Source organism: Pagrus major, chromosome 16, assembly GCF_040436345.1.
Source record: "Pagrus major chromosome 16, Pma_NU_1.0".
In the NCBI taxonomy this organism is placed as follows: domain Eukaryota; kingdom Metazoa; phylum Chordata; class Actinopteri; order Spariformes; family Sparidae; genus Pagrus; species Pagrus major.
The window spans coordinates 4,094,035-4,116,806 of record NC_133230.1 but is presented as its reverse complement, the minus strand read 5'-3'; the positions used below and the strand labels follow the sequence as shown (position 1 = coordinate 4,116,806).

General features: G+C 42.0%; 1 protein-coding gene across 2 annotated transcripts in view; it reads right to left on the bottom strand.

The window, feature by feature from the left end:
* The window catches only part of atrn (attractin), a 139,859-nt gene that overhangs the window by 102,714 nt on the left and 14,373 nt on the right, over positions 1-22,772 (bottom strand). For both annotated transcript variants that reach the window (XM_073483318.1, XM_073483317.1), the window contains exons 3-11: positions 20,552-20,665; positions 20,038-20,166; positions 15,361-15,557; positions 11,062-11,230; positions 9,240-9,330; positions 7,612-7,861; positions 6,732-6,915; positions 6,441-6,595; positions 1,823-1,907 (exon numbers count right to left, since the gene is read on the bottom strand). In XM_073483318.1, the coding sequence (XP_073339419.1) occupies positions 1,823-1,907; positions 6,441-6,595; positions 6,732-6,915; positions 7,612-7,861; positions 9,240-9,330; positions 11,062-11,230; positions 15,361-15,557; positions 20,038-20,166; positions 20,552-20,665 (1,374 nt within the window). The remainder of the gene's footprint in view (positions 1-1,822; positions 1,908-6,440; positions 6,596-6,731; positions 6,916-7,611; positions 7,862-9,239; positions 9,331-11,061; positions 11,231-15,360; positions 15,558-20,037; positions 20,167-20,551; positions 20,666-22,772) is intronic.

Sequence of the window (22,772 nt, the reverse complement as noted above, 5' to 3'; positions counted from 1 at the left end):
CCGTGTGCCCCTGTTTCCAAGCATCTGCGTTTGTTATGTCTACTCATTTATTCAGGTTTGTTCTTTAATATTTCACCCATCTTTATGAAGTAAGAGAGCTTTCTTCTTCTTCCTTTCTTAGGCTGATTGTGGTCAGAGAGTGTGCAGTTTTTCCTGAATCCAAACACGTCTTGATTCTAAGAATGATGATTCAGTGAGCTGAGGAGATCCTTTAATGACAGGCTTGTTATGCCGTGGTGGTGCTCTTCTTGAGTCTTTTGTACCGGCTGCAGGGAAGTTTTCTCACGAACATCGTTGCTGACCGTCACTGTTAATGATGATGATGATAATGATATGATGTCGATAACTGTGATCATACTAAGGATTGTGGCAATGGTGTTATCCATGAATATGTTGAAACAGCCATATTGACGTTAACACCATTTATGTATCACGTATGATGCTATGCCCTCACCTGTCGTCTGTCCTGTATGTACAGTGGCACTCAGTTTTTTCTATCGTATTGTCGTACTGTATCGTATCCCATCCTATCGTATTCTGTCGTATCTTATCCTATTGTATCCCATTGTATCGTATTCGTGTCCTATTGCATCCTATCACATTCTGTTGCGTCCTATCCTATCCTATCCTATCCTATCCTATCCAATCGTATCCTATCCTATCCTATCCTATCCTATCCTATCCTATCCTATCCTATCGTATACCATCGTATCGTAACGATTTGCATCTTATCCTATCGTATAGTAGTGATACTTGGCCAGTGCTGGAGTTTCATCATGCACATGTAGAGAATTGGAGGTGCATAAATGTCTTGATTCTCAGGTTCATCACTGCGGATGTAGAAGATTCTGCAACAATGCAGAGACAGAGCATAATCGTGAACTGCAGCCTATACAAAATCATAGCCTACTAACTTTTATTGTTGATTGTTATGTTGCAGCGCCACTCTCTTGCGTTGAATTATGGGTGAACATTAGGCGAACATGTCAGGAGATGTGGCAGAGGGAGGCAGCGTGTGATAACAATTGCACCCAGTAATTTAAAAGCAGACATCTGGGGACATTTTCGATATTATGAACTTACTGGGAAGCACAAATGCTGTGTGTAAAATCTGCCTCACGAAAGTTAAATACTTTGGTAATACAAGAAATTAGAGGAACTGCATTAGCCATTTCACTCTAAGCTAACATCTGCAACCATAAAGAACAGCAAGCCCAGCTAATCAGCCAAGAATTAAGGAGGCACTGTCAACTTGTGTGCAGAGTCACGTTTTTGATGTTTGCCACACTCAGGAAGCCCCCAGTCTTAAAACTGTTATGACAAAATTATATTTTTGGAGATTACATCACATTTATGTCTTGTTTTTGTAATGTTTATGCACTGAGATGGGTTAACAGACACTGATGTTGAGAAGACGCAGCTGTTTTATACTGTCAGACAAGACATCTCCAGCAGAAGAGTTATCTCTCAGCCTGATTACAGGAACTGGCTTTCTTATCTGGAAATCAGGTTACTGTAAAAAGCCTCAGTAACCCGGTTACTTAATGTTAGCACTCATGTCTAATGTTAGGATGTATGGTCTATAAATTAACTTTAAATATAAAGTAAGACAAGAAAAGCAGGCCCCAGGAGTAGTCGGAGTCTTATGATCATCGTTTTATGTAATGATTAGGTCCAAATTACGATCTTTTTCCTTATTTTATCTTATTTTGTTTCCATTGCGCTCAGTATTTTAGCAGTTATATACATTATATGATCCATAAAGCCTTTGAGTGAAGCACCCTTCACACTGCTCTCAGTGAAGTGCTGCATAAATGATTACCTGTCACTGAAGACTGCCGAGTGTCCGAAGCGATTGACGTCGTAGTAGAGGTCCGGTCGAGGCAGCACCGTCCACTCATCACACGCTGGAACAGAAAGAAGACACAAAGAGGTCAAACTGGTGACCTGCTCCTACATATTAAATCATACGTGTCGTCAGCAGTGTTCAGCCGACATGCCATGGGTGGTTAAGCGAGACCTTTAACAGCTCATATCCTCATGTCAATCACCAAGTCGGTCAGGGAAGTGTCCTTGACCGAGGCACTGAGGGTCTGACGACTACAGGAGCAACAATCACGCTGAGGAAATGCAGCCAGGCGTTTGTGTCTGAATGACCTACAGTATTTTAGAGCAAGTAGCTCGTTAAAAATAGGGTTAATCTCCTCTGCTGATCTCATTTCCAGGCTGTAGCTACAGGTTCTGAACATTGATTAGGCCGACATTAAAACCTGTCGTCCTTCAGGCATCTCAGCCAACAAAACGTGACTACAGATCTGAATCTTTTAGCTCCTTTTATAACTCCTGTTCCCTGCAGATGTGAGATTGGTTAAGGGATTTGAAAGGATACGGATTCAATAAAACAGATTCGGAACAGGATTCAGATTTGACGCTACTGAATCCAAATGCTACCCTCCTTCCACTGATGAGAACCAACAGGAATGAGACAAAACCCTGAACAACCAGCAACTGCTTCAGGGAAATGACATCATATCATTTCAATGCTTGATTTGATTTCAAAAGTTTAAGCTATTTAGACCTCTTGTTCCCAAACTTTTGGGTTTTATGACTCCTTAAAATGAAGCAAGGCTGAATGTGACCCTCTATGGGTTTAAAATGGGCTTAGATTGGAAGCATTTTAACCTTTTTTTTCAGCTTGTTTGATTTTAAACCTGCTGTAGCAGATATATTATGTAACTGATATGTATATATTATTAAAATAAGTGTATTCTAACAGTAATCAGTGTTATAGAGTGTTTTGGTAACCCATGCCCACATGCTTAAATCTACCTTAAACATCTACAGCAATAAAATGCAACATGCACATTAATGCAGCAGTAATATTAATCCAAAACTATCAAATATAACAGTAAAACACTGACAGGGAACAATTGCTGAACAATTTGATACTGAATACCTCCATACATTCACTCAATCAAGGATATGAATGATGAACTTCTACTTGTAGATGAATTTTTTCACAGTGTGGTATCGATTACTTCTGTCACGACTGACCACTGGTATCGATGTCTTCAAAACTATTTCAGTGACTGTTTGAATGTGGTTAGTGCCAAGGTGTTGAAACAAGAGTGATGTGCAACCTTGAAAACTTTGCAGTGCAGTTTTAACCTGCACCTCCAAATGTCTTGACATTCAAATCATCAAGTCAGTGCTTATTAGGTGAAATAAATAAATAAATAAATACATAAATAAAAGGTGGTGATGGATTCCTTTCAGGTTGTTTTTAGATGAAGCTCCAGCAGTGTGTGACAGTGTACACCTATCACCAGTCTGTACAAACAACCACAACCTAACAAACAACGACAAAAAAGAGCCGCCTGAAAGTCAAAGCTGCAGGGACACACACCAGAGACTGCAGTACATCACCTTCAGTCAGTACAATGCAGTGCAAGTCATCATGGTCTCCCAGAGGAGCGAGTGACAGCTGCAAGAGATGCCACATTCACGGGTAGACACTGCCCTCTGGTGTCACACTGGCGGTACTGCAGGTGGTGTGGTGCATTGCCCCTCAGAGCGAGGATCCATTATGACACCATCTACCAATGTCAGGACAGCGGACGGCCCTTAAGTTCTACGCTCTAATTGAGTTCAGCTCGTTAAGGAGGGGCGATTAGTCCTAGACGCGCAGCCCATCTTGACTGTAATTACCAGACAATTACAGAGCTGCCGCTGCTGACACCGACCCTGCAGCTGGCTGGTGGAGGGGGAGGTGGGAGAGGAGGAGTACTATTCTTTTCTGTCCAATTACAAAATCATACAGGGGATGAGGAGTGGCAGGGAGGAGAGAGAGAGGTCAGGACAACAACACTTGGAAGTTTTTAATTTCTAAAGTTCGACTAAAAAATGCGAAACTCTCCGGGGAAATCATGAAAACAATTTGTTTCCCGCAGCGACTAATGTGAGATGAGTTAGTCTCATTACGCCAATCAAGTAAGGACACGTAGGATCATCAATGTATAAATGGGACCGTATGCTTTGAATTAAAGTGGTGTGGCGCCTCTACATGTGCTGCTGCAGCCTCCATCTTCACACCACTCCTGGGAAAAAAAAGGAGGACCATTTGTTGGGGATGTTTCAGTCCCAACATGCAACTCTCATGAACAAAAAGCTCGTCACACAGGGAGGGGGAGGGGAGGTGGGGGTGGTCATGCCCACTGAGATTGTAATTTCGCCGCCTGTCAATCATCTTCGTAATGACATAGAAAAACAGAACATCCCGGGGCCGTTCGGAGGCCTGCAGGGAATTCTCCCTCCCATCCCGACAGACTGAAAACCTCCCATTAATGAGCAGCTTATGACAGCGCCGCAGAAGGAGGCCGACTCAATTTACAACACTGTTTGTCGGCAGCTAATAACATGAGGATGCCAATATGGTTTCTGACAAAGCCATGCTAACTTCTATTAGGACCGAACAGAGAACTTTAAATGGGATTTTAATTAGACTGCAAAAATGTGCGCAACAATTGGAAACAATCAACTTTTTGTCGTAGTTGGCTCGTAAATAATGATGGAAAAAGTCATTTTTTCTACCCTAAACTCTGCTTCTTCTTCATACAGACGGACACGGCGGCATCAGTCTGAACCACTTCCTCTGCTGTTGAGCACAAACCGAGGGTTAAGTATCTTGATTGAGGGCACCGAAGCAGTAAAAATAGGAAAGCAGAAGAATAAACACAAGAGCATTGAGAGTTTGTCCCCAAAGCCACCAGTGTGAATCAGACTGACTAGTTTAACGCTTACGTTATTAAGCTTTGATCACTTTGGATTTACCCTCAGCTGGAAACCCCTGAGGAGTCGGGCGTGAACTACATGCTCTACAAAATCTCATCTGACAATTTTTACCCTTAGGACCCGACTTTCCTTTATTGTACGGATGTGAATGAAACAAAAAGAAGATTCTGGGATGTATTTCGAGCTAAAACCTGCTCACAGTAGCATCGGTTGAACATCTTTTTGGAATGTTTTTTGTTTGGTCCACAATTAGTTGTCAATTTTTAAATTAATGGTCAACTAAAGTCTCAAAATTCTCAGATTTCTGCTTCTTAGATGTGACTATTTTCTGGTTTCTTTGCTCCTCGATGACAGTAAACTGAATATCTTCGGGTTGTGGACAAACCAAGACATTTAAGGACATCATCTCTGGCTCTGAGAAACACTAATCGACATTTTCCACCATTTTCATGGATCAAAACAACTAATCAAATTATTGAGAAAATAACCAACAAAATAATTGACAATGAAATGGTTTATGGAGCAGCACAGCCTCTCTGGAACCACTGGAAAGGCATTTATAGTTTATTACGTCTGGAAATCAAACAAGCCAAGTGAATGTGCAGGATACCAAAATATCCGACCAAGTATGTGGACACGTGACTCCTCATTCGAAAGACTTTCCACCAGATTTTTTAAACCAGGCTGCTGGGATTCAATCCCATTCAGCCACAAGAGCATCCGTCTTGTCAAGTACTTAAACACCCTCATTTCCTCAAAACTAGGAAATTTAATTATGGAGCTGGCTGTATGTATGAGGACAGTTTCATGTTGAAACAGCGAAGATTCAAAGACAAAGATTACACAAAGATGGAGACTGTATTGTGTAGCAGTAACATTTCCCTTATGTTGAACTAAGGCAGGTAACCCAGGCCACACAGCGTTGTCCAAATACTTTTGACCATGTTGTGTGTGTAATCTACATTTAAGTTTGCCAAATTTCTTCCTCACTCTCGGACAAATCATCTGATGTTTCTCCAGATGTTACAGCAACAGGCAACCAAATGAAACGCACCGTCACCTCGCGCAAACGTACTGATTTCTCTGGTTCCAACATCGTTGGTAACATTTGGGATAAATGCTCAACAAAATATATAACAAAAGTCAAAAGTTGTTTTTTGGCAATTTAAAAGCAGCAACTCTTCAGACAATGAGGGGCTTCCAGCGCTTCCAGCAAAGAACAAGATTAATATGTGCATAAATAAGCCACGAAAAACAAAAAAAACAAGAAGCTTCCAAGAGGCAATTTAACGCCAACTCTCCGCTTCACTCCCTCTATCCGGGAAATATTACAAATACTAGCATGCACAAGAAAAAAACGCTACACTGCTGGTAAACTTTAGACCTCATTATTTTGAGCATTATGTATGAAAAGGAGCTGTGGTTTACCGCTCGTGTACATCAAGTTGCGACATTTGACCTTCTGTTGCTCCAGCGGAGCAGCTCAGAGTCCAACAACAAAACACTGCAGTTGTTATGAGCAGCTCCCAGGTGAGAGTCTGTGGCTGTATGAATGCAAAGCAGCTCTGTCCAGGAACAGAAAAGATGATGCACGCTTAGCGAAACACTACAGCTACAGGAGCTGCTGCTGCTGCTGTTGTTGTACTGACCCAGACTGTAGGCCAGGAAGTCGGAGGAGAAGCACTTGGCACCGTGGCTCATGGACGTGTCGTTGTGGGTGTTTCCTCCGAACACCAGCATCGTCCCGCTCACTATCACGGCCGTGTGGAGGTAACGGAAGAAGCCGCTGTCTCTCAGGATGGTCCTGCACAAACACACAGATGTGGTTGTTATACAGTTAGATGTGATACAGCTGTTAGTTTCAAGCAAGCAGTGTGGATGCTTTAAAATGAGTTTCATCTGGCCAGATTCCTGAGCCACCAAGAAAGAAAAAACTTCACCATTTCCTCTTGTCCACGTCAAACTTGTACAGGTCTCCAGCCAGGCCGTACTTGTTGGCACTGAAGGCCTTGTAGCCTCCGTGGATGTAGATCGCTCTGGTGCCAGGGTCGAACACACTGCTGTGGCCGTATCCGCCCTGGACCAGCGCGCCGTCTGTGCTCACCAAGCTCCATGTGTTCTTGGCTGGAGGGTCACACAAACATCTTTTGCTGAGCAACACAAAACTAGCTTCGATGACACAGTGACATAACAACAGGTTCAGAAAAGTCTCAGGGTGATTTTGTGGAGGATTTAGTTTTTCGGTCCCAGCCGGGATGAAGTGGAGGTGATTACAGCTTAACTGAGTGTACACTGTAGCTTATGAGTCAAGGAGAGATAAGCCAATATCAATCTTTGTATTATTGCTCCTTACATGCATCACCAGTACAAAAAACTGCATCAGAGCAGCCTCAGGTTTTATTGGCGATCATTCAGGAAATGATAATAATCAAATTGCTTTCATTTGCGAGCAAATAGGAGATGCACTCTTGTCCACTGGCCGCAGCGGCAGGTTAATTCATCCCATTTTCTCAGACTGATTGGCTTTTAGGAGACAATGAGACCTCTAAATTAAGTTCGGCCAGCTGCCAACGAGGTTGGTGGATTAGATGAACACACCCGCCGTGTCTGAAACTCATTAGCTTCATCTTGGTGGCCAGTGTTAATTTCCTGTTGTTATAAAACGATATATATAGACACCAACACTCAGGCCAAGATATTAGTCAGAGCAGAGGAGCAGCTAAAGGTTGTCTGTGGCAGGTGCAAAGACTAAACTTTGAGAGAAACTCTCTCTACAACACTGCACGGGCCTGCAGTTTCCTGACAGCACCTGCTACTCACCGATGTTGTACTCCTGCACCTGGCTGATGTAACCGTACAGAGGACAGTGTCCAAACAGGACCAGCATGATGGGACTGGCCCCGTCCTGGATGGGGGGCACAATGTGGGCCGAGTGTCCCACCACAGCGTACTGATCCTTGGCACGCGGGCTCAGCAGGACCCAGGTCTGGTTCTGGATGTGGAAAACCCACAGCTGGCTGGACACATTTCCAGTGGAGTCGATCTTTCCTCCGTACATGTAGATCTTCCCCTGGAGGAAACAAAGACGGCAAACAATGGAGGAGAGATTTAGATTATATACATGAAGAGTATATAACGCACTGATGAATCCTCATTAAAAGAAGTAAACAGGCATTAAAAGTTTGAACTGTTAAAACACACAGGATTTGTCCACATGCTGGTCTCAAACTGTTCTACACTTTTGTGCTTCATTTTGCAGGAACCAAAGCCCGACACAGTCACGAACCGTCGTCCTAATGAAAACTTACGATGAAACGTGAAACACAACAAGTAAAACACACAAGATTCTCCAAGAAATAAAAACTTGAGCACCAACAACCTCCCGTCTGCCCTTGAGTTTTGAACAAGAACACCGGTTTATTATTATTATTATATTATTATTCCCCAGACGGCTGAAAGACCTGAAGAGTGTGGAGGTCAGACAGAAGAATGTCTGTCGATATTAAGAGCTGAAGTTCACGCGTAGGTAAATCAAGTTTTTTACTTTCTTTCTGTCTGTTTGTTTTATTAAATTTATAGTTTTTCTATTCTTATTTGCAACAGTACTTCATGTTTCTTATTCTTTGCTCCGTTTTATGTTTGTACAGCACTTTATAACTTTGAAAAGTGCTACATAAATCAAGTGATCATTAATAAAACTCATCATAACTCATGCAGCATACTGTATTTCTACTCAGACCTTTCTTATATAATATTATCTCAATGAAAATAGTGCTCTCTGAAAGGCTCCGTTTCACAAACACTTGAATTATTCATCCCCAGGAGAGAAACAAGTGTCTCCTACCTTCAGCTTTTTTATAAAGCAGCGAGGGGTTTGTGTGCTTGAGCGCCTGAACCGGCACATTATCTGCTTTGCGAGACTTACATCAGTTCTTTCTGTTGCGTATCAACGCTGATTTGATTTCAGATTTGTCTCGCGAGCCCACATTGACTTCCAAGATACATTCGTATGCCCGTGATGCAATTTGAGCTGCAGAGTGTTTGTAATGCACAAACTCGGTTTCTCTCTCAAACCACAGAGCAGACAGACTGCGTCTTCCCTCTGAATCCTCCTCACTCTCATTTATTATTCCATCAGCGGCTCCTAACAGTCTTTCAGGGCTGAGGAGAAACGGCTTCACCACTTCACTGCGGCATATCAAAAACCCAGAGATTTATATATTAGTTCCAGACAACAAACAGACACTACTGAAAGCAAAAATAAAAAGGGTGAGGAGTTTATAATATTTCTGCTGGTTCCTCCATTTAATTTAGCTGTCATCGCTTCTTTCCACTTCCTTTTTTTATCTTTGTTTCATCTCACTGGATTTATATCTCGCTAAAACTACAGATGCAAGACACTGTGTTGTGTTAATGTACATCCTGGTTCACAGTAGATCTCCACGTACCTCGTACATAGCCAGCGAGTGGCCGTATCGTGGCGTGACTGTGTTGACGGAGGGGTCGAGGCTCTGCCAGCTCTTGCTGCGGAGGTTATACCTGCAGAAAGATGAACAGAGAGGAGTGATGATCATGAAAATCAAAAGTACATGTTCTTTCTCTCACCTCTATAGTGCTATTTATCCATCAGTACTGTTTTGGTGTGAGTTGCAGAGTTTTGGAGATGTCTGCCTTCTCTCAAACATAATCAAAGCGTCAAAAATAGCATCTCTTTCCAGAAATCATGGCCTGGTTACTTAAGATTATTCACAGGCCAATCTAGATAGATTAATAGCTCTACAGGTGAGTAAGAAACTCTGCAAGTTGGACTTTTACTCACTTGCTTCTCTCTTTTGTGTTCAATCACTTGTACATGTCAAAAATTAATTATAGAAACTGTTCACTCAAGACTTCCTTTATCACATGAATGTGACAAGATGTGGTAATCAAATTCAGTCAGACGGAGACAGAACCCGTGGGAACACTCAAAAATGGAAACCTTGACTCGTAAGTTCCTCTTCTGTTTTCCGTAAGACGAAGGGGAGCTTGGAATACAGATGACACAGATGACACACTTAATAGTCTCTTAAATGAGAATGTCAACTTAATGCTAAAGCTAAGCTAACTGTGTGCTCTCCAGCCCTGTTAATAGACAGACATAAGAGCGTTATCAGTCTCCTCATCTCATGTAGCGCTGAAGCGATGAGTCCATTGATTTATTAGTTACGATCATTTTAAGAATTTCTTAAGGGGGGAAAATAAGTCAAAATTATCTGATTCCAGCTTCTTAAATGTGAATAATTTCTGGTTTGTTTGCTCCTCTATGACTGTAAACTGAAAATTTTTGGGTTGTGCACAAAACAGGACATTTAAGGATGCCATCTTGAGCATTTTCCACCATTTTCTGGCACTAATCGATCAATCAAGATGATAATCTGCAGATTATTCGACAAATAAAATGTGGTTTTACTTAACTTTATTTGCAGCCCTTATCTAATGCATGTATTACAAACTGTTGAACTATGTCTTCAGCTCTTTTCGACATTTTGAGCTGCACTGTGGGACTTTGTCTTGTGCAGCTTTAATGTTGTTTGTCTGCTTATCTTCTCGTCAAGCTGCCAACTGTCTCCATGCCAAAACAACATTGGTGTCAGTGTACAACATGTTCTCAACCAGAAGCTCCAAAGTCTAATGACTTCAAATATACATATGAACCCTAAACCTACTAGCTAGCTATCAAACTTAAAAAAGGGTTGGGTTTCTTAGCCTTCGGCAGCTGTCTGGTTTTGAGGACGAGAATTAGCCAATAGTCGAATCTGTGCCAAGGTGACAAACACAATAAATTGTATAAAGTTGGCAGAATGCTCCTTTATAGTCTCATATGATACCCTGAGCTGATAAAAAAGTGCCTGCTGAAACCCATAAAACCAAAATACGAGCCGAGGGAATAAATGTGACCTTCCTGGGTGGAGTTCAGGGCGAGGAGCATCGGCCTATCCTGTAATTTTATGGTTTTAATTACATCCTTCAGTCTGCGCAGAGGCAGGAAGTTGTGGGGCTTCTTCCTGACAGCACTGACAGCCAAGTATTACTTCAGCTCTCGGTATAAAAGGCATTGAAGTTAAAAATATTTAAATTTTTGCAACACTGCCTTTGAAAAGCACATTCCCTACAGTCGCATAGCAACAGCACGACTCACGTCTCGCAGCTCTCAGGGATGAGAGCAGCTGCCAAATGCCGAAAAAATCGGAGTGGAGATGCTGACAGGGAGGGGAGAGAGAGAGTACTTACGCTTTGACCATGTGATAGTCGGAGGCGTTGAAGACGTAGCCTCCGATGACCCACATAATGCCCTGCTCCACCACGGCCTTGTGGGAAGCCCTGGCCAGTCCGGCCTCGGCGTAGTCCTCCCGGCTCCAGAAGGAGGAGTTGGCAGGGACGGAGACGGAGCAGTCTGGACCTGAGGAGGGAGGGAAAACCACAGAGTCAAATGATGCAGGGAGATCTGTTAATTCATTATCTAACATCGTAAACATTAAATACGAGTTGCCTTAAGAGAGATTAAAAATACCAACGACATAAATCAGCATAAAAATAAGTTTTAGTTTGTGAGAAAGTTCTTGCTTCAACAGAGGATTTAACTTTCACAGGCTTAACCAGTTCACTTTAATGTCCTGAAGCCAGACAGAGAGTGCAGGAGAGGGGCCATCTGGTTTAAATGAATTGACTGTGAAGGTAGAAAAAGAAAAAGGAAAAAAAAAAACAGGATCCATTATTGATTTCATCTCCTGAATTATGAAGGAGAGAGGTGACAGAGAGGTTAAAGAGGCATTTAATACCTGCAGATAACACACCGATTACGCAGGTGTGGAGTAAGTCTTTGATAAGCTGTGTAAAGAAAAATCGATGCCGTACAGAAGTTGTATTTGATGTTTGGAGGGATTTAACTTTTTCTAAGGAAAATGTGCCGCATTTTATGTGGATGGCCAGAATAGCGTTGATGGTAAATGCATCCAATTAAAGCAATATGTTCCTCGGTGCTATGTTGGCATAGAAAGCAGAGTTTCTTCTGTTGCTGAGCCGTGTCGACAGCTCCTTCATGTACCAGGATGCACTATTTTATTGTTTCATTAGATAAAACAGTGATGGGAAATGGGTAGAGAGAGAGGACGACATCCGGCAGAGGGCCACAGGTCAGATTCAAGCCCTGGACCGCTGTGGCGAGGACATAGCCTCGGTACAAGGGCCTCTTTTGACACATGCGATAAGGCTCTCGATGTGAATTTTAAAATCGTAAATTGATTGAAATGAGTATTACATTTCAACAACAACACTTGCATTGAAATGTGCAGAAAATGTGTGTGATTGCTGCATCCGCTGCCACCACTTGCGGTGAGCGATGCGTACAATAATCGATGTCCTGTAAGAGGTTAATTCATCAGAAAAATCAAATTATCGAAATCAAAAGCAGGGTCTGTAACTCTCCCATCTTTTTCTCACTGTCACAGGTCCAACATGTGTGTGTGCTGCACTACACACTCATGATAGTGACTCTTCTTTTTGTGTTGAACAGTTTGTTCCCAACTGATGAGTGAAATACTGTGATTAGATTTTAAAATCAATTCTCTGAATGTCCATGACCGTTTGACCTTGTGGTACATTAAAAAAAAAAAAAAAGTCGCTGTTGATGTCAAACCTTTTTATTTTGAAAGAAGAAGTTGACAGCATAAAAAGCAGCTGTCGGGGCATAAAACCAAAGATTTAATTGATCTTTATGAATCAAGACTCGATAAAAAAATAAGGCGAGGGCTGCACCGGGTCAGGAGTGAAAATGGAGTAACTTAGATGTAAAAAAAAATAAAATAAAACCTCAAGGACGAGGGCAAAGTACAAATAAAAAATGAAAGAAAAAAAAAAACTGACTGTCCAGCTAACTTACAAAGAACGTCCCTGGTATGAAGTCATTCTGATAATGTTAAAAATCCACCATTAACTTAATGGATACGCCTCATCAGGGTATTCATTATTAAGTTAATAACATTATCAGAGTGCCTTGGATCCTCAGTCACACACAATAACCACAAGAGAATGTTTCATCTGATAATCGAAATGGTGGATTTTGGAGAATCATGACAACCCTGCTCTCATCCATCACATGCTCTGCACTCATATTTTGGGATGCAATTTTCACAGTTGGAAATTTAACTAGCCTACAAAACAAGAGAACAAGTTTTTGTTTATGAGCGGCATCACGCCTTCTGGCTACCCAGAGGCTGAATCTCCCTTAACGCCAATTACATCACTGGTGTTCGAGGAAGAGCGGATGTTGCTGCAGCAGAACTCGGCTTTCTCAGTCAATAAAGCAGACACTGAGGAGCTTATTGCTTCAATCGACTACATTTACCATCATTGTCATTTTGAGCAATCCCTGGCCTTTATGATCAATACAGTGCTGTCGGCAGGAATGACACTGAAAAGAATAATATCTATATATACGTATATATATTTATTGTTATTCTATTTGACACTGATGTCAGAATTTACTCCTCTGACACTCTTTTTTATTATAACTCTGTTGTATTTTAGTTTTTTATTCTTATATACTGTAATACTGGACAATATCTGGCAGAATATCTATCCTACTAGATTAAACACGGCTCATTTTCCCTTCAAGGCTTTAAAGAAATGAGTGGAATGACTATGTTAAAGACAGATGGCCCCGGCCGGAGCTGCCTTCCCCCTGTTGCTGGACATGAACAATAACCGTAGCGTAAACCGGAATCGCTTCTGAATGAAGGGAAAAGATTCTGAGAAGTATTTTAGCGAACAGCTGCCAGGTCAGAAATAGAAAGATCGGCCCGTCCTGTTGGTGGACGCCGCAGGTATGCGGTGCAGTTTGTTGTTGTTCTGTTCGTCTACATTCTCTCCATCCGACCTGATGAGAGACAGATAATAAACCTGCCCTGAATCAAATATTTATCAACTCATTAGTGCCATCACTCCATCCTACAGCAGAGGCAGGATGTTAACGTCTGGGGGAGTTTCCTTATTGATCGTTATCAAAACAATGTAGAAGCGGTCATGTGACAGGAAAGGAAGTGTTGTGATTCACAGCGACAATCAAGGTCGCTTTACCCATTCTCCTTTTTTGTTTTGTTCAGAGGCTGAACAGAATCCCTGGTGGCTAATATTCTCCAGTCCGACTCCAGTATCGCTAAGCAAACTAAATTACCTTTGTACCTTGGTGGCATTTCCATAAATAAAACAAACGCGGCCTCGGCCCTCCCTTAAAGACGTAATTTGTTGGAGGCTACGCATCTGTGAAACAGAGATTAAATGCAAGGCTGGCTTGACTAAACAGGCATCTGTCTCTGCCTTTGCACTGGTTGGTGCAGAAAATGAGTTCATTTGGAAGCTGGCAGCACAGAGTACACTAAGTGTGCTATTCCTCAGCTAACACACCATGACAGGGTAATAAAGGCTAAAGAAAATGCCAGTCTGTTTCTCAACTCCCCTAGCTTTGGTAATTAGATCGTGAGCACACTGAGCTGCTGATATAACTGCAGTTAAATTAAGCCATTGTCTCTGCTTGTGCAGACCGGCGCAGTGGAGCCGTTTAAGAACTAATAGAGCGGTTAAAACGCCCAGATGGTCTGATTCAAAAAGGATAAAGAAGTGTCAGATCATCACCAAATAAAAAATAAAAAAGGTTCAATATTCATGAGTCAACCAAAAAAGAAGAAGAGGAAGCTGACGCAGCAAAAAGTTCATTTCAAGTCCATCAGGTTACAGCAGATGGATGTTGTGGGGGCAGCGGGAGCCTCAATAATGCCGGTGGAGGCTTAAAGCTGAAGAGGCACTGGGTTGAATCACCAGATAAACAGGCAAAATCTGGACGGATAAAGTCGGTAACGCTCTTTACTAAACCTCCAACTGCTCCACTGGAGCTGCTTAGTGCTCAGCTGCACTGGATCTTTACTGGGAAGGTTTGTTCTTCTTTATTCCTGCGTGTGCTCTCAAAGAAAAACATTGAGAAGCTCTGATACATCAATAACAGTATATATAAAATAGACACAGATTTAAAAAAAAAAAATCTGGGTCACAGTGTGGTATCCATGATGAAAAAGGTGGGATGAACTGGCCTTTTATTTGTCTTTACACCATAAAAACAGCATAAAAAAGGGTGTAAATGACTAAATACCACTTTGAAACACCAGGAGGTTTAAGTTGTCTTTTGCCACTTAAAGTAAAGGACAGACAGACACAAAGGCCCTAGCAGAGATGTTGCATCCAATCTTCATTTTCTCTACTCCTGAAGGCACCGTACCTGCTCCATAAACCCACTATATTTCCATACGTTTCCTGTGTTAATAATTGTGGCTGTTCTTGGCAGGTAGATTTATGATTTACCCACCCCTGCTGGGACCGGAGCCGATGTTCACTCTGTACAGAGCAGCTCATTTAAGTCACTGAGGAGTGTTTGGCATGTATGGGCCTGCTGAAGCCAACCTGATGACACTGTGTTTATTCAAGACAGCGAGACAATGAGGTCACTGGCAGCTGAGAGATGCTGCCGCAGTGCCAGCCCACCTTGCCATCCGGTCTTGCAGACGCACGTCTTGTTCTGGCAGCCACCTCTGTCAGGGGCGCCACAGTCGGCCGGGCAGACGGGGACGTCGCAGGCCTCCCCCTTCCAGGTGTCCTCGCACTCGCAGTACACTGAACCAGTGGAGTTCCTCACACGACACTCGCCGCGGCCCGAGCAGTTGTTGGGACACGTATTCACTCTGTGAGGGAGGACAGGGGAGAAAACAGAGAGAGAGAGAAACTAGGATTCAGGATACAGACTCTGAATAAAACATCAGGAACACCTTTCAACGACTGCGTTACATCTGCTTTTGTGTCGGCAGCGCCTCAGCTGTCTCCAGGCCTAAAAGATAAAATATGCAACATATCCCCTTCAGACAGCATATGGTGTTGTTATTGGCGTAGTCATCCCTCATCGAGTGGTCAGACGCCTGCCTCGACACTTGTCACTCATCTCAGAGGGGCCACTGCACTGGAGCAGCATCGAGCTACAGGCTGAGGTAACCGGCAGACATAAAGTCACAACAGGCACAGAGGAGCAGATGGTAAACACAGGCAATCTGCAGTAAAACTGCACTGCTGACGCTCTCCAAGTCTCTCAACAGGGCCTTTAGGTTGTAAATTTAGCCTTCCTGTTAGCATGTTTCGTGCCAACAATCAAACCTCCTCTTCTCGGAGTCAAACCTCAACGCGATACTGCCAGAATCAGAGCAAACTACTCTTTCTAGTGACAGGATATCTCATGTCTGTTGTAGATAAACTATAAATCTGTGAAGAAATCATTAAAAAGCGCTGATGATCTTCAAATGTTGACTCCTTCCTCAGTATCAACAGTGTGTCATGTGTCAGTACAAACAGGAACTCTCTGACTTGCTTTCTCTTTGTAACAGTTAACTGACAGCAGCTTTCCAAAGTCAGACTGTGATTGATGCATATTGACACATGTTTTGCTCCTTTCCAGAGAAAAGTACATTGATTTTTTTTTTATCAATACAAAAAATACCATGACGAGCAGCTGTATACAGTAAACACAGAATTGGGACACAGCAGCTGTACTGTTTGACTTTAAAGATAGAGTTGTGTTATTTCCCTGAAATGGCTGAGCCTTGTTGTTTTAAAAAAGGGTCAGTTAGCTTAGTTAGCTAGCTTCTCATCCATGAATAAATGCAAGCTTATTTCTGCACAATAATACAACTGTCGTGTGTAGCCAGGTAGAAAGAAAATGAACCTGCTCATGATAAGGTCTGCGATATCTCCAAAACACTGCAACTCACACCAAAAAGATCTAGATGGATAAATCTAAAAGGTGAAGCATCTGTTTGAGAAACTCTGCAAGGTGTACTTCCTGCTCTCTTCTGTTTTCAATCATTTTTACATGTCAGAGTAAATTTCAAAAACTGTTCCCTTGATCGCTTGAATGTGACAGGACGAGGTAAACCCAGTCGAGCCTGACAGAGACAGAGCTCATGGGAAACTGTTAGGAATGGGAACCTTGACTCATAACTTCCTCTTTGATTAAAATATATATATTTTTGATTAAACTGGACTACTGTTAGAGCTGCAACAAGTGATAAGTGATTAATCAATTAGTTGTCGACTTCGTAATTTAGCGCCGACTATCTTGATAGTCAATTAATCAGTCTGAGTCTGTTTTTAAGAGAAAAATTCTCTGATTTCAGCTTAAATGTGAATATTTTCTGGTTTCTTTCCTCCTCTGTGACACTAAACTGAACATCTTTGGGTTGTGGACAAAACAAGACATTAGAGGACGTCATCTTGACATTTCCTGAGAGTTCATGGACCAAACAGCTAATCAGTTAATCAAGGAATTAGTCAACAGATTAATCTACGATGAAAATAATTAGTTAGCTGCAGCCCTGATTAATATCTGTCTGGCCTCTCGTGAGCATTTTACAGAAGCAGCACATCGTATTTAGGACTGAGTCAAAGTAAACAACAGTGTTTGTGTTGAAGGTAATGAAGGAACATGTCACCCAGCCCCGTGTGACTCACTAATGCGACTTTAATAGTGTTTGGAGAAACAATGGAGCTCTATGGCACAGAGGAATGAGATATACCAGGCAGTGGATACACAGACAACACCTGCCAGTAGATCAGCTCATTGTTGGTTTCTGCTGACCATCCGGAAAAATATTATAAAATAAAAATAATAAGAGTAAACAAGTCAATGTCAAAAGTTTTACTTTCGCTCCCAAACCGTTATTATCCATCGTATGAAGCGACTGAAGGGAGCTGTTGATGAAGATAAACGTGTTTGGGAGCGACAGAGACGACACAAAAGGGCTCTCATCATCCTTTCATGTTTCCTTCGGCTGCTTGATGGTTTGATGTTTTTCGGCTCCTTCACCTCTCCCACAGCAAAGACCGGGGGGGGACCGGGGGCACTTCGCTTTCATCCAACTCTCTGTTTCTCAGCCCAACTTCAAGCCCATCGCTATGGCGACGGTTCCAATGAGTGAGCGGTCCGTTGTGTCCTTTACAGATGTTTGTAAGAGACGGGCTGCACTCAGGGTTTTAAGAATACTTTCCCTTTTTGTGGCAGCTTTTTAGGCAAAATACCTTTCGGTTTGATCCATCTGTGGGCTTCACGCCTTGCTCTAATACATGGATGTGATGCATATAAGAGGACTGAGATTACATTTTGTATTAGTGCAGGTAGATTGAATTGAATATGTTATCTGTGACCAAGCATAATATGATGGAATAACTTGTTTTTTTAGATAGATAGATAGAAGTTCAATCTTGACCTCGAATGAAACTGAAGAAAATATAACCATGCGTGTATGCAGAAGAGGGTTGGCCAAGAATGTGGATTCACATCATCATATATAATAATAAATAATAATAAATCATCTCATTATGTCAAAGGGGCTTACATTAAACTCTGGCCACACTGCTTTACAGTATGCAACAGCACCCATGTTATGATTCAGCCCAGCGGCTTGTTGAAAATGATTTATATTTCATGTGTTTACAAGAATCAAACACTTGTGTGGCGTAGCAACGGTACCAACATACAGTTTTTTTCCACACTGGACCCACAAATGGTAGGATAGAGTTTAAGTACCACACAGTAACCCTACAGTGGAGTGTCATTACTGGGCTGTGACCAAAATGGGCCAACTAAATGCACGGTACATGGAAAACTAGAGTGGATGAGTGCATTGCTTGTTTATAGCCTAATGATAGTGTCTGGAAGCAAAGAGGGGCGGTTATAATTCAGATTTTGATCATCCATTTCATATCTTTGAAGCTTTTATTTTGAAAAACACAAATTTACAAACTTAGACAGAAAAATTCAAGGAATCTGGGATTACTTCTTTTATTTCTACATCTTTTTGATGGATCATGTGACGGGCAGAACGTGGCCCGATCGATTCATTTCGTCCAGTTTTCATCACCTGATTTTATTTGGAAATTATCATTTGAAGCGCCTGAATACAGTTTTCAAATATTGAAAAGTCAATAAAAATGTCTAAACCCTGATAAAAAAAGGGTTTCTGTGGACCATCTGTGTTGCGCTGGAAGCTCATTTATGTTAGCGGTCACTACTGTTGCTCTCTGTTAGGGAAGTGGAAAGAGACACTGAGACGAGGTACTGGAGACTGTGCATAAACTCACGTCCTTTGGACTGTTGCTGAAGTTCTGACCCGTCCTTCACAAAGACATCCACAGTCCAGCAGCATTAAACAACTTAAACAAAACATCCACAGGCGTGTAGAGGCAACTGAGAGAGACTGGAACGGTCTCATCGTCACGTCATGTTACAATCTGCTCACATTCGGCAGATTAGAAAGTGATTCATACGTTTAAATTACTACATACCGTTACATAAAGCCCCTTTAAGTTCAAGTCATGGTTTTATTTCTCAATGAGGAGTTCAGTTGCTTATTCAATAAAATATAACAATAATCCCAATCATTATGGCCTTTCTTTGCTTCCATATAGTGTTGATGTCTACAACAGCGTACCACAGTGTGGCTGCCTGGTAGATGATGTTGTAGTGATGCAACAACAACACACTGCAGCAAACGGTCAGCGGCGGCCTGACACGATCCTCTAAATGCTGTCGACCAGCCATGCCGGCGCTCGGGCTGAATCATGCAGAAAAGTGATAGCTTTGTATGCGTCATCTCGTCCCAAGGAAAGGGTGTGAAGTGGGCCCTTCACCTAAATAAATCTCAACAGCCAGTAAAACAGAAATGATTTGTGCCGAGGCTCTAATCTCGGGGCTCTCTATCAAAGTATTTGTCATCTGGCAGATCCTTTTATCCAGTGACTGACACTATCCTGAATGTATGCGTGGACCCTGAGAGATGCAAAAACCCTGAGGCCTGGCAGCTGCACACACAGCTGTAGAGGATTATGAGCAACTCGATATGCAGAAGCTGCCGTACCAGCAAAGATTTTAAAATAAAGGAAAGGCCGGAGAGTATCGTTAAAGACAAGTGACCACATTTCATTTAGGTTTTATGTTAAGTTCACTTTAAGCCTTTTGGAAGATGATTTGACAAAACTTCAGAGGTTTGTTTCACTTTTCCTTTTTCAAAATGGAACCAAAAGCAGAATATTTCCTCTGTATATACTTGGTCATTCCTTATAAAAGAGAACGTGTGGAAAGTTATAAAGAAAACCCTCTTTGTGCTGTGCTTCTCTCACCTGTAGGAAATGTTGAAGCCGGTCAGGTTGTAGGCAGCATCACTGAAGAAGTGCAGCAGGGCGTAGCCGGACTGAGACACCACCTCGGGGACTGTCTCGTTCCCATAACGCTCAGGAACAATTAAGCCACTGAAATAACACCACAAAAGGCAAATTTAACATATTTTTATTATCCGTTATGCGTATTTCACTTGTAAGCTGACATGTGGTTGAAGGTCAGGCTGTTACCAAACGTCACAAAGTCTTTCTTTATTGAAATAAAAATCGATCCAGTTCACTGGTTTGTAAATCTCTCCTCTTAAATCAAGTTTTATCTAGTGCTGTATAATGGTCTTTAGTCTGTTTCTCGATTGGTAAGTTTGAAAATCATATGACCCAAAATGATGTCTCAGAGCCTTTCCTGCTCTGAAAACAAGGACTTTGTAATATTAGAAAAAAAGAGGAGGCAGATATGGCTTCAGGAAATCCAGTCCACACAGAGGCTACCTGTACTCACACCCCGTAGTAGACGTACCTGAAAGCAGCGAGAAGAGGGGCGTAGATGGAGTCGCCGTCGTACACGTAAAGGTGGTCCCAGCTGCATTCAGTGGCAAAGTGGTTGAACCGTAATCGGAGGATCGTGTTGGGCCTGGAAAACACACACAGAAGAAGACCATGAGAACTGAACTGAACTCATCTAACAGCTGTATTAGAAGTCTACCCACCCCATCATTGCATCAGAATAAGCTCAAATATCAGTTTTTTTGATGACACCATGTATTGGATACATCGATGGCCATTTTTTGAACTCGGAGCACAAAGACCGAACTTGTGACACAGTTGATTTGATCCCATGTTGGTGCAACAAGCAGACTTTTGTAGCTATGACAGCTCTTACCATCCAGAATTATTATTCAATTTCAACCATGACGTGGACTTGCCACAAAATTGCCAAGACAGCCCCAGCATAATGTTTTCGCTCGGCCTGGAGAAGAACGGAATGACTTCAGTCTTCCTCCGTGCTCTCATGAAGGTCACAAGGCAAAAAATGTGCCAGAATACATTTGTGAAATTGAGATTTGTTCATTTGTGTGTGTGCTACCTTTGTATCTTTGGGATAAGCAGTTGAAACAAAAGTCTTTGGTTTAGCAGGACAAAATAAAACACTGAGAAGGAGTTCAAAGATCAACTAACAGATAAGTGATCTGGAGTATTTTGCAGGTAGTTTATGAGTTTTTTATGTCTGTGGACATTTTTTTCTGTTGCAATAGTGTCACAATCGTGCAAGATACAGTGATGACTCTACAGGTACGCACTTCAAAATAAAAGCGGAGTTCGAAGATGGGTGCCGTCCTAGCGAGGGGGCCGAAAGAAGGGAGGTAGGAAGTGGGAAAAGGGGGAATTGGTTCCCCGCTTTCCACCATTGGCTAACATTTCTTTAACGCTGCGGATCACTGTAACTTTAATTAAAATCTGGATACAGTTTCAGAAGCAGAGCTCCATTCATTCCTATGGAAGCTGCTCAGTGGTGCATGAAGCCAAAAAAGCTTGACTTCCTGGGTGTAAATAACCCGCATCTTCCGTGTTGTGAGACCCAAAGAGCAGGACTGGGGACTTCCTTCGACCAAGCCGGCTAACTTCTGTTTTTTAGCGCCCCAGCTAATATCACTGGGAATAAAATCATTTAACTGCGTAGCTCTTCTAGATTTTCAAATTATCACTGTGAAATGAGTCGATGTGGTGTTTAAAATAACTGATCCACCATTTTACAGCCCACTTCTTTCACAATGGACACTTATGGGAAAAAGTCTTTTTGGGCCCCAGTGCATCATGTGGCGTTGTAATTACATGGTCTGGCCACTGTGAAAGTTGGCTTCGAGGCCTAGAACTCTTCTGGGCATCATTTGCCGCATTAATTCAATACAACATCAACCGTTTTCCACAAAATTGTGTAGAATCCTGAAAAATTGCATTTCCTCGCATTTTGAAGAGTGTTAACTAAATGTACAGCCACCATGCTTATTAAATAACCGTACAAAATCAAGACTTGTCAACACATCCCTTGTTAAATAAGAAATATCAATATTTCCAACAAAACCCACATATCCCTACTCGTTCGCTGTCACCTGAGCTGCACACAGGTTTTCAAAGTTAATGTTTCACCAGCTGAAGAGGGCAGTTGCAAAAGGTAACACCCACTTTTCAGAACAGGGGAAGAATAAAAATGTGATTTTAAGACAGTAAAAGGTGGATAATTAACTTGCTGATATGGTAGGAACAGTCACCACCTGCAACAAAACTTTACTACCGTTGGCGCGGTGGCACCTTCCCATCACGGTTGCTATATTTGCACTCAAATCACCAGAAACCTGACAGACAAACATTCGTTTCTTCAAAAGAATATTAATCACATGTAACAGTCGTACCCGAAATTAAATTTCAGCCGTTAAAGTGGTCAATAAAAGTCGTATTGCATCACGTAATAAAAGATAGTTGGTTGACATTTTACACTGCAAAAATCACCACGTTTTACAGCAGACAGCAAAATAGGGAAAAACAAATCAGTTTTTAATTGAAGGCATTCATGAGATTTGTGCGTCTCTGCTCCAAATGTAGTTATCATCTCAAAAATGAAGTCATTCAAAAGATGTGGGGAAGAGCACAAAGGCCCATTTAGTGGATCTATAATGAAGACACAAGACGTACAGGAAATGTTATGAATAGTCACATTTTTCTCTTCACAATTTCATTTTATC